The sequence below is a fragment of the Blastocystis hominis genome (assembly GCF_000151665.1).
Source record: "Blastocystis hominis, Singapore isolate B (sub-type 7) whole genome shotgun sequence assembly, scaffold_22".
Classification (NCBI taxonomy): domain Eukaryota; class Bigyra; order Opalinata; family Blastocystidae; genus Blastocystis; species Blastocystis hominis.
In genome coordinates, this window is record NW_013171830.1 from 229,285 (window position 1) to 243,064 (window position 13,780).

Genomic DNA, 13,780 nt, shown 5'->3' on the forward strand with positions numbered 1-13,780 from the left:
AGCAGCACCGTCGCGATCGGATGCTACGCATCATTCTCTTTCCCTTTATTTCCTCCTTACCGTTCGACATTCGTGACGGTCCACATTCAACGTCATGAAGTAATACGCATCGCAGTTCGGTTCCTTGCATGAATTCGACGCTTCTACATAGCTCTGACCCTGTAAACATCGCCGCGGACCCAGGCAATTCTCCACCACCGATTCCTAATCTCCATCCCAATCTCCTCGCCCACTTGCTCATACAGACGAGAAAACCCAATACGGCCCGCAGAACTATTGAACGCAACGTAGAACGCGCGCAATGCCAGCGTTCCGAACACAAACGCGTTGTTCTAAAAATAGTCCCGATTTCTGGAAACTACGCGCAAGGGATGCGCCAAAGGCTGATCGACGCTCGTTCCGTTCATGATACACACACTACGACTCACAGTTTCCACGTTTCCACACTATTTGAGCCCGTTTTCCTCGATAATCAAGTCTTTCAGCGAGATTCGCACGATCTCTCCATTTGCTCGCAATCGAAACTCGATCGTCGGGTACTTTTCCACGTTTCTCCAGTTCTACCGTCCACACTTCCCCGTTTCCCCACCTCGCCGAGATAGCACAATCGATCGCGTCCGGGCGTGCCGTTGGCCGGGCAGTCGAGCAGGAGCCATCCGCACAAATTATTGAAAACTTCGCGCGGAAGGGAGAGACATTTGGAGGTGGTGCTGATGACCGCGGGGTAATGGGTGGAGAAGGTGCCGAGCAGAGCGTGTCCGCAGATGGAGAAGTCGTAGAGATGGAAGTAGTAGGAGGAAATGGAGAGGGATTGGTCGGTCATCTTGTCGCTCCAGATCATGGAGTTGAGGTAGTCCTCTAACGTGGAGAAAAAGGAGAATGCGCACCGCTAAAGTGATTGATGTCGATGTGAGGGTCTTCTTCGTCGAGTAAGAGACCGAAGGAAAGGATCTTGGACGATTTGTAGAAAGCAGCGCGGGGAGGCTTCAGTTTGTACTCGCTGTAGCAGCCGAGACCGAATATACCGTCAGCGTGGAATCGCCAATCGACGATCGGGGGAATGATGTCGTCGCCTCTGAAATTTAGGGGAAATGGAGGAACGAACTGGTGAGAAACGATGACATAGGGATAAACGTCCTCTCCCGTAAAAACAAAAGTTTCGTTGCGATCAACGTTGAGTATTTGTATCTCCCGCTTCCACGGTTCCTTCAGAGAGAGGGATACCGTGCAAAGGTCCGAGTAAATGTCGAAGTTGCCTTCTTCTCATAAAAAAACACCCGTGCGTACTGGAACCCCTCGTGTTGTTACTGATCTCCGAAGAAGAAGACTTTATCATGAGTAATGGTGAAGCAGTGTCCAGAAGGAGCATTTTATACCCGTATCCAACGATGAACGTTGAAAGAAAGTAGTAGTTATTGTTATACGACAATTCAAGAAGACCAGGAGATGCTACGCATTACAGTCTTTTTTCTATTCTACTTTCGTTATTTGTGGCGGTTACACGTAAAAAACATAGAACAATCAAGAGTACAAACATATTCTACGCGCTGTTCCCTTTCCAAACACTCTGTATTTCAAACAAACAAATTGGATTTTTAGCTTCGAAAAGCTCGGATTATGCGTTTTCGCTTATTCTTGCTTGTAAATTTACCAGAAACGATCCGTTTAGAGAGATGGGATGAATACACGTTCATCGAACGTAGTCTTTCCTCCTCTCTCTGCGAACAGATAGCCCTATCTCCCTGACTCCATCTTCCAACATGTTTCCAACAAACCCTCTCATCATGAATACATTATTAAAAAACAACAACTAAATAGTACAAAGCAACAGCAAACCCTTCATCCTTTTCCCTTCTTACAGCTGGCAGTGGTCATTCGTGCAGAACGAGATCGCATCAGGGAACACCTGTCCGACTCCCTCTCCTCCTTCTCTCTCCGTCGAGAACAATCGCTTTCCCCTCACCACCTCCAGCGGACTTCGCACCAGCACCTTGCGCGGCGATTCATTGTTCGGCTCGGCCTTGGAGGTCGCTTGGAGCTCCGCGTCCGCGTTCGCCTCTGCGTTCGCGTTCTCCTCTTTCTTCGCCTTCGCCTTGCTGCAATCCACGTAGAACACCGACCTCGTCTTCCCCTTCAGATCGATGGGCGCGAACTGCGTGGGCTTCGCCTTGACGACGGCGGGCTTGCTGCGATCCACGAACTCGATGGGCTTCAAATCGCGCGTCATTTCGTTGTAGACCTCCTCGGAGATGGCCTCGTAGGGCAGCTGGGGATACTTGGAGTAGTCCTGCTTGGGGAACATGGACACTCCCTTCAGCTGGTACTGGAAGTACTGCAGCATCTGCGCGATGTGCGGTCCCTCGCTCTCCGGGTCGAACGTCACCGTGCACGACACCTGGTTGTCCGCCCAGTACCGCTGCAGGAACGCCGCCAGCGACAGCTGCTCGAACATCGACACCTCGCTCTGCACGCGCACGTTCGCGGGCAGCTTCACCGGCACCTCCACCACCACCGTCGTGTCTTCCTGCCCGATCGCCGGCACCACGCTGTACCCCGCGCGCCGCAGCGGCGCCACCAGCGGGTCGTTCTTCCCCATGCGCATGCGCCGGATGTAGATCCGGCTCTCCGGGAAGTGCATGCCCGGCGTGGAGCCCGCCAGCAGCGACACCGTCCCCGACGGCTTCACCGAGGTCGTCTTGATCGACCGCGGGATGCAGAACCAGTTGCTGTACACCTCGTCCCAGTGCTGCACCGTCGCGTAGCCCTCGTCCAGCCACTGCCGCAGCTCCTCCAGGCTGTGCTTCCCCAGGAAGTCCGCCACGCCGCTCACCGAGCACCCGATCCGCCGGTTCCGCAGCATCACGCGGTTCGTCTCCGGCCAGTGCGTCATGCGCAGCGTCACCGTCTTCGCGTACAGGTACGCGAACTTCAGCGTCCGCAGGTACTCCTCCTTCGTCGCGTGCCGCGCGGGGAACGTCTCCACCAGGCAGCACAGCTCGTACGACTCCAGCGACTGCTCCAGACACGGGTTCCCGCCCTTCACGCGCCAGTCCTTGTTGTTCGGACCGTCCGCCATGCGCCCGAACCGCTGCATGTTCTCCAGCCACGCCAGACCCGGCTCGCCGTTCACGCGCAGACGGCTCGCCACCTCCGAGTAGTCCATTCCCACACGCGCGAACACCGAGTTGTTCGACGACCAGCCGTACGCCATGCGCTCCGGATGCTTCGCGTAGTCCTTCAGGTCCAAAAACGTCTCGTCGTCCGCCTCGCCGAACGCGATCTCCGCCGAGCGACGCACATTCCCGGAGACCACGCACTTCCCGATCAGATTGAACAGATCCACGATCCCCGTCGTGTCCAAGCGCGAACCAATCCGCTTGTTCAGCACCTCGCGGATGCTGCAGTGCAGCTCGCGCAGAGGACGCGGACCGCTGCTCACTCCGCCGAACGTCTTCAACGGCTCGCCCTCGGGACGAATCACCGAGTAGTCAAACTCCACGTCCGGCTGCTGAACTCCGTTCACGCCAAAGTACGCCTTCAGCAGCAACGACACGGAGCTCACCCATCCTTCGCGCGAATCATCGATCACATAGGTGAACTTCTCTCCCTCCTTCGGACCCAGCACCGGCAGCGTGTCGCGTCCCTTCGTATCGAAACCCACACCCACTCCCAGCATCGACGCATCCATCAAAAACTCGAAGGGACGCGTTGGGTTGTTCACAATATCCTCCGTAGACACGAAGGCACAGTTGTTCAAAGCGGCAGACAGATTCTTCTTGTGGACGATCGCAGTACCCATAGCCCACAAACCACGACCAGGAGGCAGGAATTTCATGTTGAACATCAAATCGTACATCTCTTGAGCCGATCGTTGACCATGCTCATCATCCCAACCCAAACGGAATGATTGGATGTGCTCCTTCTGCAATGAATAGGTTCCTTCCACTACACGACGGACAGTCTGCCACCAGTCTTCGTTGGTTCCATCCTCCAGTTTTCTAGAGTAGGTACGACGATACACCAGTTCTCCCAGAGGCGCATATCCAAAAGGAGGCTGAATCGTCTTATATTTATCCAGAAACTCTTCGTCCAATTTGAAACAGAGATTACAATTCATATTTTCGATCTCTAAATGAGATTAGTAAAAACACGATATCTTAAGAGCCACAAGCCATAAGACTAATCACTTACATGTACCAAACCAATTTATACGAAGTTTTTTATATTAGTTGAAAAGGACTTTGAGTTGGCGCCAGAAAAAAAGGGCGGCAAATCGCTTCGGTTTACTCCCCGAATGACTTGGATATTTTACCAATTCTGAAATTATTATAAGATAGAATAGTTAAGAACCTCGATCTCTCTTGAAAGCTTATCAATTAGCCTTTTGAAAGAAGCATGAAATGGAGACGGGATGAAATATGGAATCAAGGGATGAATGGCGGTTTGTGGAATGATGCTAATGTCACACATTATTTGATAGTTTTTTTAAATGAATGGTCCGGGAATGACGGCAATATTATTTGAAAGGATTAATGTGATACGACCTTTATCACAAAAGGGGAACCAATAGCAATAGCAAGAGCAAGAGCTATGGATTCCAATAATATCATTCAAATCGATTTCTTCGCAACTGGTTTGAAAGACAATATCCCTTTCATTCCAACTACTTTTATTAGATTTTATGTTATGCAGGACTTTATTTGTCGCGATATTGATGTAAGCGACGAACGGGATGAGTTGATGACAGTTCATTTGGGCGATAGGACGATTATTTGGCACAAAAAGTATCGTGTATTCTCATTTTGTGTGAAATAGAGGAAGAGTCGTAGGCGAATGCAACCACGAGGACCTCGTGTTCACTCATTATCGTCATAAGACGAACGAAGTAATACTTGTCGCATTACCACGTGTCCTCAGTTGCGGAAAGCGTCCAATGCGCGAACGTCACATTCTCCGTGTGTCGTTTTTCAATCCACCCAAGGAAACACATTTAGTCGATGTTCATGCAAACAATAGTATTGCTAATCAATTATGCACTCACTTTCAAGCTTATAACATTTACAAATTTCTCCGCAAAGCAATCATGGATGAGTATGAGAGAAATACACAACAATTAATTGAGTCAAATAAGCGCTACTATGATTCCCCTGAAGAGTGTGAATGGCTAAAGCAACGACTGTTCGTAAATCCATCCGATTCGATTCTAGGTACTGAATAACTGACTTTTTCGTGATAGGCATGTACTCAAAACGAAACGTATTAGTCATTATCAACCCACATGGAGGCAATACTCGAGCGCTCAGCATCTGGGAGCAATCGATCAAACCATTTTTCATTCTGGTAAATATGCGATACCACTTCCAGACTACAAACTATGCGTATTCTTGACTCATTTCTCTGTTTGTAGGGGGCACGCGGAAGATTTGGGAGTGAACTTTGACTACGAAACCTATGATTCGGTATTATTCATCAGGTTCTCGATGTCTGCTTGCTCTATTGTAGTGGAGATGGTACTGTGAATGAGTTTCTCAACGGAGTATTATCCAGAAACGATGCCCGGAAGATTCTGTTCGCCTGCACCTTTGCTCTAATCTCGGCTGGCAGTCAAAACTCACTTGCTCGAGGAATGGGTACAGACAGCTATCTCACTGCATTGTACTGTCTGGCAAAGCGAAAAACGCGCCTCTACGACAGTATCTGCGTCGAAAACGGATCCAAAGTCTGCCGCTATTCCTTCGCAGGTTGCGGCTGGGGAATCATTTCAGACATGGTGAAAGACTACGAGAAATACCGCTATTTACGGCAATATCGGTACTGGCTGCTCAAAGGAATCCACGGCTGTCTGTGTCTTCGTCGACATTACTCCGTGTACCGATATGTACCCAGCGAGAACCAAGCGCGTCGTTGCTGTCGTCACAAGTATCCTTCGGTTCAGTCTGGGTGTGAATAAAGTAATTTGTAGTGCGACGAGTGCATCGAAAACGCAAATAACTACAAAGGAACACTGTCGATTTCGATTTCATTCTTGACCTCTAGTCCGCTCTTTCCCCATGCCGATCTCAGCATGGTGATTCGCCTCTGTATTCATTCTTCCAGTGATGATTCTGTGGTCGATACGGAGCCAAGAGAGACACAACCCGAGCCAATCAATCGCCCCAGTCCCGAGCTTTCTTCGCTTGGCCTTCTGTCCAAAGAAGGCGAAGTACCGCAAGACCCGTCCATTCAGGATCTCTGGCAAGGTGCGATTTTATCCAAGGATTCATGTTAGAGTTCGGGAAATGCATGTGGTACGAAGAAGAAGGCTACAGTCACACGATCGGAATTATCAACTCCAGTCCTGATTCTCGTTGGTGCCACATATCCTATTCGCTTTCCCGTTTTGCTTTCCTTCACTCCACTCCTGCAGTGGCGTCATGGATCTCGTTGTAGCCAAGCGCAAAAACTGCTGGCGAGACGCCGAAATGGCTCTTCGCTACGTGGTTCGTCAGGAATTCAACTGCGACCTCATGGAATACGTGCGTGTTAAGGCACTGGAGCTCAATAGCTCCACCGATGAGGTGATTATGCTGGACGGCGAGGTGTTTCCGGGTCCCAACCCCTTCCGCTTTGTTTGCATCCCCTGCCTCCTCACTGTCTTTGGAGAGTATTTTTCTGTTTGCAACAAACACACCACGCAAAGTTCTGAGCCACAAACTTCCAGTTCACAACCTCCAGCCACTCTACCGTCAATTCCCTTCACTTGCTCCTACTGTTGAAATAGTTCGCGCGAGCGTTTCGGTAGTCGATGTAATACGCGTGCTCCCAGACATCGCAGCACAGCAGAGGCTTCATTCCGTCTGGAAATCATAAGAAGCTCAGAAACACCTACCACGCAGAGGATTACCAGCATTCGCAGTGCACACAATGTCCAGAGATCCGTCGGCCTTCTGCACCAACCAGGACCAGCCCGAGCCGAAGAAACTCACGGTCTTCGCGCTCAACTCCTTGATGAAAGCATCGTAGGAGCCCCACTTGGCCTCAATGGCAGTCTTCAGGGCGCCATCCTCCAGGGGGCAGCCTCCGTGGCACAGGCACTACAAATCAGAGCTGTTAGGCAAAATGCACATTCCAATAGAAGGTGTGGTTCCAGATCTGAGCAGCATTGTTGAAAACGCCTCCCTCGGCCGTCTTGATCAACTCCTCCAGAGGAGCGCCTCCCTCAGGCAAGAGGTTGTTAAGATTATTCACATAACTACAGATCAGACGGATCCACAAAGATACTACGTCTGGTGGTGCTTACCGTAGTGGTAGTCAATGGTTTCAGCAGAAATGGAGGGCTCGAGAGCGTCACGGGCATAGGGAAGCTCAGGAAGAACATACTTTTGAACGGAACTCATTATAACTTTAGATTGCGATAGGGTAATCAAATAATGAAAGAAAACCAAAAGGTGAATTCGTGCGTCCAATAAACAAGCCAGAACCAAAATAACAATATCATTTGGCTTCAATCTTTTGATTAGAAGGTTCTGTTCCGCATGGACAGTTTTCGACTCTTCCGCGCAGCTTCAACACACGAGTAGTCGCATCTTCTCCGTTGTACAGAAGCAATCTTCCCTCAAGTGTCTTTCCAATTCCTAATATCAACTTCAATACTTCAACCGCCTATTTTCGATGCGTATGATATTATCTACCTCCATTGATCCGACCACCCCGGGTAGCGGAGACAAGATAGGTAACTTTCCGCCATATTTCTCACTATCGGGAGTTACAGGGGTTGTAGGATACAAGCAGCGAAAGCAAGGACCCTGGTTGTGACCATAGACGGTGACCTTTGTTACAGATTGTACAGAACTGTACCTGACCGGAAAAGCGCTGCGTGGCTCCTGATACGAAGCACTTTCCTTGACGGACACATTCATCATTTATAGTATAGCGGGTTTCGATGTTATCGCAACAATCTACAATGAAATCGTGTTCTGCAATGAGTTTAGGGGCATTCTCTTTTGTAAAACGTTCAACGATTGCAACACACTCCAAAGAAGAGTTGAGCTCAAGGGCTCGACTTCGAAGCGATTCTGCCTAGATATTATTGGAAAATGCAAAGATAGCTTTCGGAATGTGATCGATTGCGCTCTTTTCTGTGTGAGCGACTTGACGATGAATGTTACCAAGTTCCACAACATCGTCGTCGATAATTGTGAGATGACCTACATATCGGCAATATGCAAATGACTAACCAATTCCGCTTCCTACCAGATAAAGAACTACCGGTGTTCCTAATCCACCTGCCCCTATTACTAATACTCTTGCGTGTTCGATTCTTTTCTACTGCTTTAGCTTAAGACATAAACCACACTTGACCTTCAACTCCTACACCTTCAAGACGAATCTGTCTGGAATATCGTTCATTCCATTCTGTACTCTCCGAAGGACGCTTGACAGATAGTTTGTCTTGCATTGAAAATGGAATGTGAAACAAACAGACAAGCAATTATTAACATTCAATGCAACATTGCTAAACGAGTTATAGTACACTGCCAAATCATTTTGAAGAACAAAAGCTTTCAATGTGTTATTCATCAGCATAGCCGTAGTCAGCAAAGCTACACCACCAGGAACTGGGGTGATAGCTCCTGCAATCCCAATACAGCTCTCCATATCGACATCCCCAGCCAAAACATCTTCCATTCAAACAATCAAATCAGAAAATTACAAATACCATTTCGGTCCTTCACACATCGCGTTCCAATATCGATGATTGTTGTTCCGGGCTTCAACCAATCTCCTTTGATCATTCCTGGATTCCCCACGGCAGAAACGACCAAATCAGCAGATCGACATAACTCTGGTGTGTTTGGGGTATGCTCATGAGCCATAGTGCATGTCATGCCCAACTGTTGAAGAAGGAAAAAGCACGGAATGCCGACGAGACTGCTACAGCCGATAACGAGAGCATGCCGGTCAACTGTAGGAATGCGATAGGAATAGAATGAAGGAGTTATGGGATAAAGTATTGGATATTTTTATGAAGTGAAGCATTGCTTGGGCAGCACAAGGGATAGGAAGGGTCTATTCCTCACCAAAGAAGAAGAAGAAAATATCCACATTGCCATAGTGGGAGGCAAGTAGTTGACCCTGCGTCAGTGGATGACAACCATCTACATCCTTCTCTGGAGAAATGGTTTTCAAAATGGACTGCGTGTTCACCGACTCTACATAAAACAAGGACTATTCACATCTACTAGGCAATGGTAGTTGAACGATTATTCCATTTACCTCCTTGGAATGATTCAAGTCGGTGATGCACTGCTGGATCTCTGCAGTTGTGGCAGAATCGGAAAAAGTGTATTCTTTGAAATCGATTCCAAGAGAGAATGCCAGCTGCCGCTTGGCATACACATAACGTTCCATTTCCATTTGATTTCCAACACGAATCACGGCTAGACCAGCTCTCATTTTCAAGTCATTGTATATTCGACTGGTTTTAAAGGTAATCTAGAGTGAATTGTATTTCGACGGTTTTACGTCACTCCTGAGTCTTTCGCTCAACCTCCAGCCATCCAGGATGGTTGTGCGCACAATCCCTTTTGAAAGTTGCATAGAATGAAAAACGCCATTCCACTTTTTGGGGCATTTCAAACAAACAATCGTTCTGAGAGTAGCCAATTTACTTCTTTTGTCTGTAAGAGCAGCCGGCGACAATGCGAGCCTTGCCTCCGGAAGGAGTGCACAGAAGCGCGTTGCAGCTAAACAGTCAGCCCAACCAAATAACTCTACTTTTCACATACAACAGCAGTCTGCGCATGGCTAAACACAGTGGTGCTAAAAGATCAAAGAAACGACTAACCACTCACATAGTCATACAACCAGGGCATTTGACATCCATGAAATAGCTGTTAGGAGCCTGAACGAGGCGCTTCAGCTTGTGCTTCTGACATTCTTCTTCAGCAGAGGGATAACGCAAATCGTTCACCTAAAAGCAGTGAGAACACCACACTCTCAATATGCAACGAGTTAAATACCATAGTGTCAAATAGCGAGGTGCTTGAAACAAAAAGTAAGGCTCAACCAGAAAAAAGACAAATTAACTCCCTATTTCTGGAATTTACAAAAAACAAACTATTCATTCTAAAATACATTTTAAAACATCGGACCTTCATCATCATCATCGTCACCACCCATGCCAAACGAATCCTCCGAGTTGGCGTAGTTAATCTCGTATTCGTTCTCTTCATCTTCATAAATCGTATCCTTATTGAGGTCATCACCTTCCTGGGGTCTACAGTGAACAAACCAACTTACAACCCACTCCGCATTCTCCGGCTCTTCCTTCTCCTCAGTTTCCTTCTGCTTAGCTTCACGATGAATCTTTATGCGCATCATTTGAGCAGGTTTCTGGGACTTCTCTCCCAACAACTCTACACAACACATAACATTCAAAAGACTACCCGTCGGAATATACTTCGACAAAATCTCGTACGAATAAAATGATCCTAACTTGGTGTTATTCTTCTGGGCAGAATACTTGTCACTGTATCGTTCAAACTGCATATTTCCCTCTTGAAGCTCCACATAGAACGGAGATTTCTGAATAGAACTCACTACGAGTCGATGGTTCTCGACAATGCTCCTTATGGTGATTATCGGTACAAGCAACGTACTGCTCTCTTGCAGATAACACCACAAACGGATGGATATCATCCCGAGGCGGATAGAGCGGCTCCATTTTGTTTTTTCCGTATTTGCTTGGAATCGCGGTTTTTTTTATCTGTTACTCATTCTATGATACGAAGCATCTGCCGAGTTTTTCAAACCCCCCACTCGGCTTTTTGCACCTTAGGAAATCCATTATCGAGAGGATGGTGTTTGCGCTCGATGGTACGGAGTTTCTCAACAAACGTCGTGGATATCGGAGGGATTCGTGCTTCTTTAACCAGACAAAAGGGAATTGTGAGACAACTCAAGAAGGATGGAGCGACTCAGGAAGAAGTCACTGCTGGTACGTTTTTTGATCATTTTTGTCACTTTCAGCTGTCAAGAAGCTGCAGGAATTGAAAGCCCAGCTGGAAGCGGAGGTGAAGAAGCAGGAGCCCGAGGAGACCTTTGACAAGGCTACGTTCGACGATGTGCTGCTCCAGAAGATGTTTGTAGTCCCTTCGTTCGAGATTTATGGAGGAGTGGCAGGTTTATACGATTTTGGTCCGATCACCTGCTCTCTGAAGAGCAACTTTATCAATCTGTGGAAGCAGCACTTCATTCTGGAGGAGGACATGTTGGAAGTGGAGTGCACCAACCTGACTCCCTACTGTGCTTTGAAGACTTCCGGTGGGTGCTTCGTAGCGATCTGATTTGCAGGCCACGTGGACAAGTTCACCGACCTGATGGTGAAGGACAGCAAGACGGGCGAGTGCTACCGTGCTGACGTTTTGTTTCTTTGCACCGGTGAGGCGTAGAAGCTGCTGGAGGCGAAGATGGACGAGCTGCTGAAGGACGTGACTCTGACGAGCGATCAGCGTTTGGAGTTGGAGCACATCCGCATCCAGGCGGACGCGTACTCTGCGGACGAGCTGGACGCTCTGTTCGCGAAGTACGGCGTGGTGGCTCTGGCGACGGGGAATCCGCTGACGCACCCGTTCCCGTTCAACCTGATGTTCGGGACGCAGATCGGTCCGGAGGGCACGATGCAGGGCTTCCTCCGCCCCGAGACCGCGCAGGGCATGTTCATGAACTTCCGCCGCCTGCTGAACTTCAACGGACGCAAGTTCCCGTTCGCGGCGGCGCAGGTGGGCACGGGGTTCCGCAACGAGATCTCTCCGCGCGCGGGGCTGCTGCGCGTGCGCGAGTTCCCGATGGCGGAGATCGAGCACTTCTGCAACCCGAGCGATAAGCGACACCCGAAGTTCGCCTCGGTGGCCCATCTGGTGCTGCCGCTGTTCTCGCGGAGCCACCAGCAGGGCGACGGAAAGCTGCTGACGATGACGCGTGGGCGAGGGAGCGGGGACTGAGGGCTAGTGGGCGAGGCCGTGGCCGCGGGAATCGTGAACAACGAAACGCTGGGATACTTCATGGCGCGCACGTATCTGTTCCTGAAGCGCGTGGGAATCGATCCGGAGAAGATGCGGTTCCGCCAGCACCTGCTGACGGAGATGGCGCACTACGCGTCGGACTGCTGGGACTGCGAAATCAAGCTCTCCTACGGATGGACGGAGTGCGTGGGCATTGCCGACCGCGCGTGCTTCGATCTGAAGGTGGGCGTGGCGACGAGGCGTGAGCGGTAGATGCACAGCGACGCTACGAAGGTGGAGATGACGGCCTCGGTGAAGCACGACGTCCCGATCGAGAAGAACGTGCTGGCTCCGACGTTCAACAGCCGCGCGATCGGCGTGGCCTTCAAGAAGGAGCAGGCGATCGTCAAGGACTATCTGAAGACGCTGGGCGAGGAGCAGCCGGAGGAGTGCCAGAAGCTGGCGGACAGTCTGGCGGCGACGGGCTCCGCGGAGATCGGCCCCTGCGCGAACGGCGCCAAGTACACCATCACGCCCGAGATGGTGACGTTCAAGCCGACGGTGCTGAAGATCCACGAGGAGAAGTTCATCCCCTCGGTGGTGGAGCCGTCCTTCGGAGTGGGCAGACTGATCTACTCCATCCTGGAGCACGCGTTCTATGTCCGCGAGGGAGAGGAGAAGCGAAACGTGATGGCGTTCAAGCCGACGGTGGCGGCGTTCAAGTGCTCCGTGATGCCCATCAACAACTCCGAACAATTCACGCCCATCGTGGATCGCATCGGAGCGTCGCTTCGCTCCTACGCGCTGGCCTTCAAGACCGATGCTTCCTCGGCGTCGATCGGACGACGCTATGCGCGTGCCGATGAGATCGGAATCCCGTTCGCTGTGACGATCGACTTCGAGACGGTCGACGAAAAGAGCGAGCTGTTCAACACCGTCACCCTGAGAGAAAGAGACTCGATGAAGCAGGTGCGATTGCCTATCGAGGATGTGGCCGTGGTGGTGAACGATATCGTCAAGGAGAGAACGGTGTGGGAAGATCTGCTGGAGAAGTACCCTCAAGTGAGTGTGAAGGAGGAATAATGGGGATGCATTGTTTGTTGTAATGGCCAATCAAGGTGTGGGTGGGAGTGAGTGAGATGAAATGAGTGTTACAAATGCGGAAAATAGAGAGTGGAGAACAGGAGTGAGAGAACTACTCCATTACTCGGAACAAACAGCAATCCTCATTTCTTCATCGATTCAAAATACGTTTTCACATAGGAAGACAGCATCGACATAAAAGCAAAACTAAACAGACAGGATTCACAGACAATACTTACCCCAACGTCACGAGAATGTTGAACTTATCTACAGAGACCAATTTCATCCACGTTAGAGAAGCCACTCCAGTAAAGAGACTTAGCCACCCAAGTAAACGAGACTATTTTGTGAGATCGAATCAGCAAATCAAGAAATATATATATATATGTAGCGTTTAAGAGACAAACAACGAGATGATACTGTAAAGGTTAGGCGCTTCATCTTCAACCGTCTGAGGCTTTCTTTCATACGATTTGTAGTAACTTGGACGTCTTACGTCTTCCATTGAGTTTGTTTCTATGATATGACAAAAAATGAGCCTTTTCAGTACAAAATGAGAATCTTGCTATTCGAAAGGATTTAAGCTTAGAAATAGAAGGAAACTCAAAGCAGATCAGCGAAGTCCGTACTCAATAAGAAAGCTGAAATTGTTACTTTTGAATATTGTTTAGTAGAATACATACATTGAAAAGACAAGTACGCATCATATCAAA

General features: G+C 49.3%; 7 protein-coding genes; 2 read left to right on the forward strand and 5 right to left on the reverse strand.

Annotated features, from left to right (window-relative positions):
* Positions 1–143: 143 nt before the first annotated feature.
* GSBLH_T00006552001 (uncharacterized protein) lies at positions 144–1,537 on the reverse strand (the record flags this gene model as incomplete). Its single annotated transcript, XM_013041620.1, has 7 exons — positions 144–332; positions 363–417; positions 448–560; positions 590–858; positions 888–1,259; positions 1,288–1,449; positions 1,480–1,537. 7 exons carry the CDS (start codon positions 1,535–1,537, stop codon positions 144–146), a joined length of 1,218 nt encoding a protein of 405 aa, XP_012897074.1.
* Positions 1,538–1,813: 276 nt separating this feature from the next.
* On the reverse strand, positions 1,814–4,117 carry GSBLH_T00002971001 (uncharacterized protein; the record flags this gene model as incomplete). XM_013041621.1 has 1 exon in its annotated part: positions 1,814–4,117. The coding sequence occupies one exon, from the start codon at positions 4,115–4,117 to the stop codon at positions 1,856–1,858; it is 2,262 nt and encodes a 753-aa protein (XP_012897075.1). The 3' UTR covers positions 1,814–1,855.
* Positions 4,118–4,686: 569 nt separating this feature from the next.
* GSBLH_T00006553001 (uncharacterized protein) lies at positions 4,687–6,029 on the forward strand (the record flags this gene model as incomplete). Its single annotated transcript, XM_013041622.1, has 7 exons — positions 4,687–4,716; positions 4,764–4,791; positions 4,830–5,207; positions 5,237–5,378; positions 5,408–5,473; positions 5,503–5,919; positions 5,963–6,029. The coding sequence occupies 7 exons, from the start codon at positions 4,687–4,689 to the stop codon at positions 6,027–6,029; spliced, it is 1,128 nt and encodes a 375-aa protein (XP_012897076.1).
* Positions 6,030–6,627: 598 nt separating this feature from the next.
* Positions 6,628–8,867, reverse strand: GSBLH_T00002972001 (uncharacterized protein; the record flags this gene model as incomplete). Its single annotated transcript, XM_013041623.1, has 14 exons — positions 6,628–6,719; positions 6,750–6,836; positions 6,869–7,073; positions 7,105–7,231; positions 7,264–7,542; positions 7,580–7,641; positions 7,671–7,808; positions 7,837–8,010; positions 8,043–8,087; positions 8,131–8,186; positions 8,217–8,304; positions 8,336–8,430; positions 8,457–8,660; positions 8,693–8,867. 14 exons carry the CDS (start codon positions 8,865–8,867, stop codon positions 6,628–6,630), a joined length of 1,827 nt encoding a protein of 608 aa, XP_012897077.1.
* A 181-nt stretch (positions 8,868–9,048) lies between these two features.
* On the reverse strand, positions 9,049–9,435 carry GSBLH_T00007105001 (uncharacterized protein; the record flags this gene model as incomplete). The annotated part of the gene is made up of 2 exons (XM_013041624.1): positions 9,049–9,191; positions 9,222–9,435. 2 exons carry the CDS (start codon positions 9,433–9,435, stop codon positions 9,049–9,051), a joined length of 357 nt encoding a protein of 118 aa, XP_012897078.1.
* A 194-nt stretch (positions 9,436–9,629) lies between these two features.
* Positions 9,630–10,244, reverse strand: GSBLH_T00002973001 (uncharacterized protein; the record flags this gene model as incomplete). XM_013041625.1 has 5 exons in its annotated part: positions 9,630–9,725; positions 9,757–9,801; positions 9,834–9,952; positions 10,002–10,023; positions 10,069–10,244. 5 exons carry the CDS (start codon positions 10,242–10,244, stop codon positions 9,647–9,649), a joined length of 441 nt encoding a protein of 146 aa, XP_012897079.1. The 3' UTR covers positions 9,630–9,646.
* A 610-nt stretch (positions 10,245–10,854) lies between these two features.
* On the forward strand, positions 10,855–13,074 carry GSBLH_T00002974001 (Glycyl-tRNA synthetase; the record flags this gene model as incomplete). XM_013041626.1 has 6 exons in its annotated part: positions 10,855–10,978; positions 11,011–11,304; positions 11,335–11,402; positions 11,433–11,961; positions 11,992–12,227; positions 12,258–13,074. 6 exons carry the CDS (start codon positions 10,855–10,857, stop codon positions 13,065–13,067), a joined length of 2,061 nt encoding a protein of 686 aa, XP_012897080.1. The 3' UTR covers positions 13,068–13,074.
* Between the last annotated feature and the right edge of the window lie 706 nt (positions 13,075–13,780).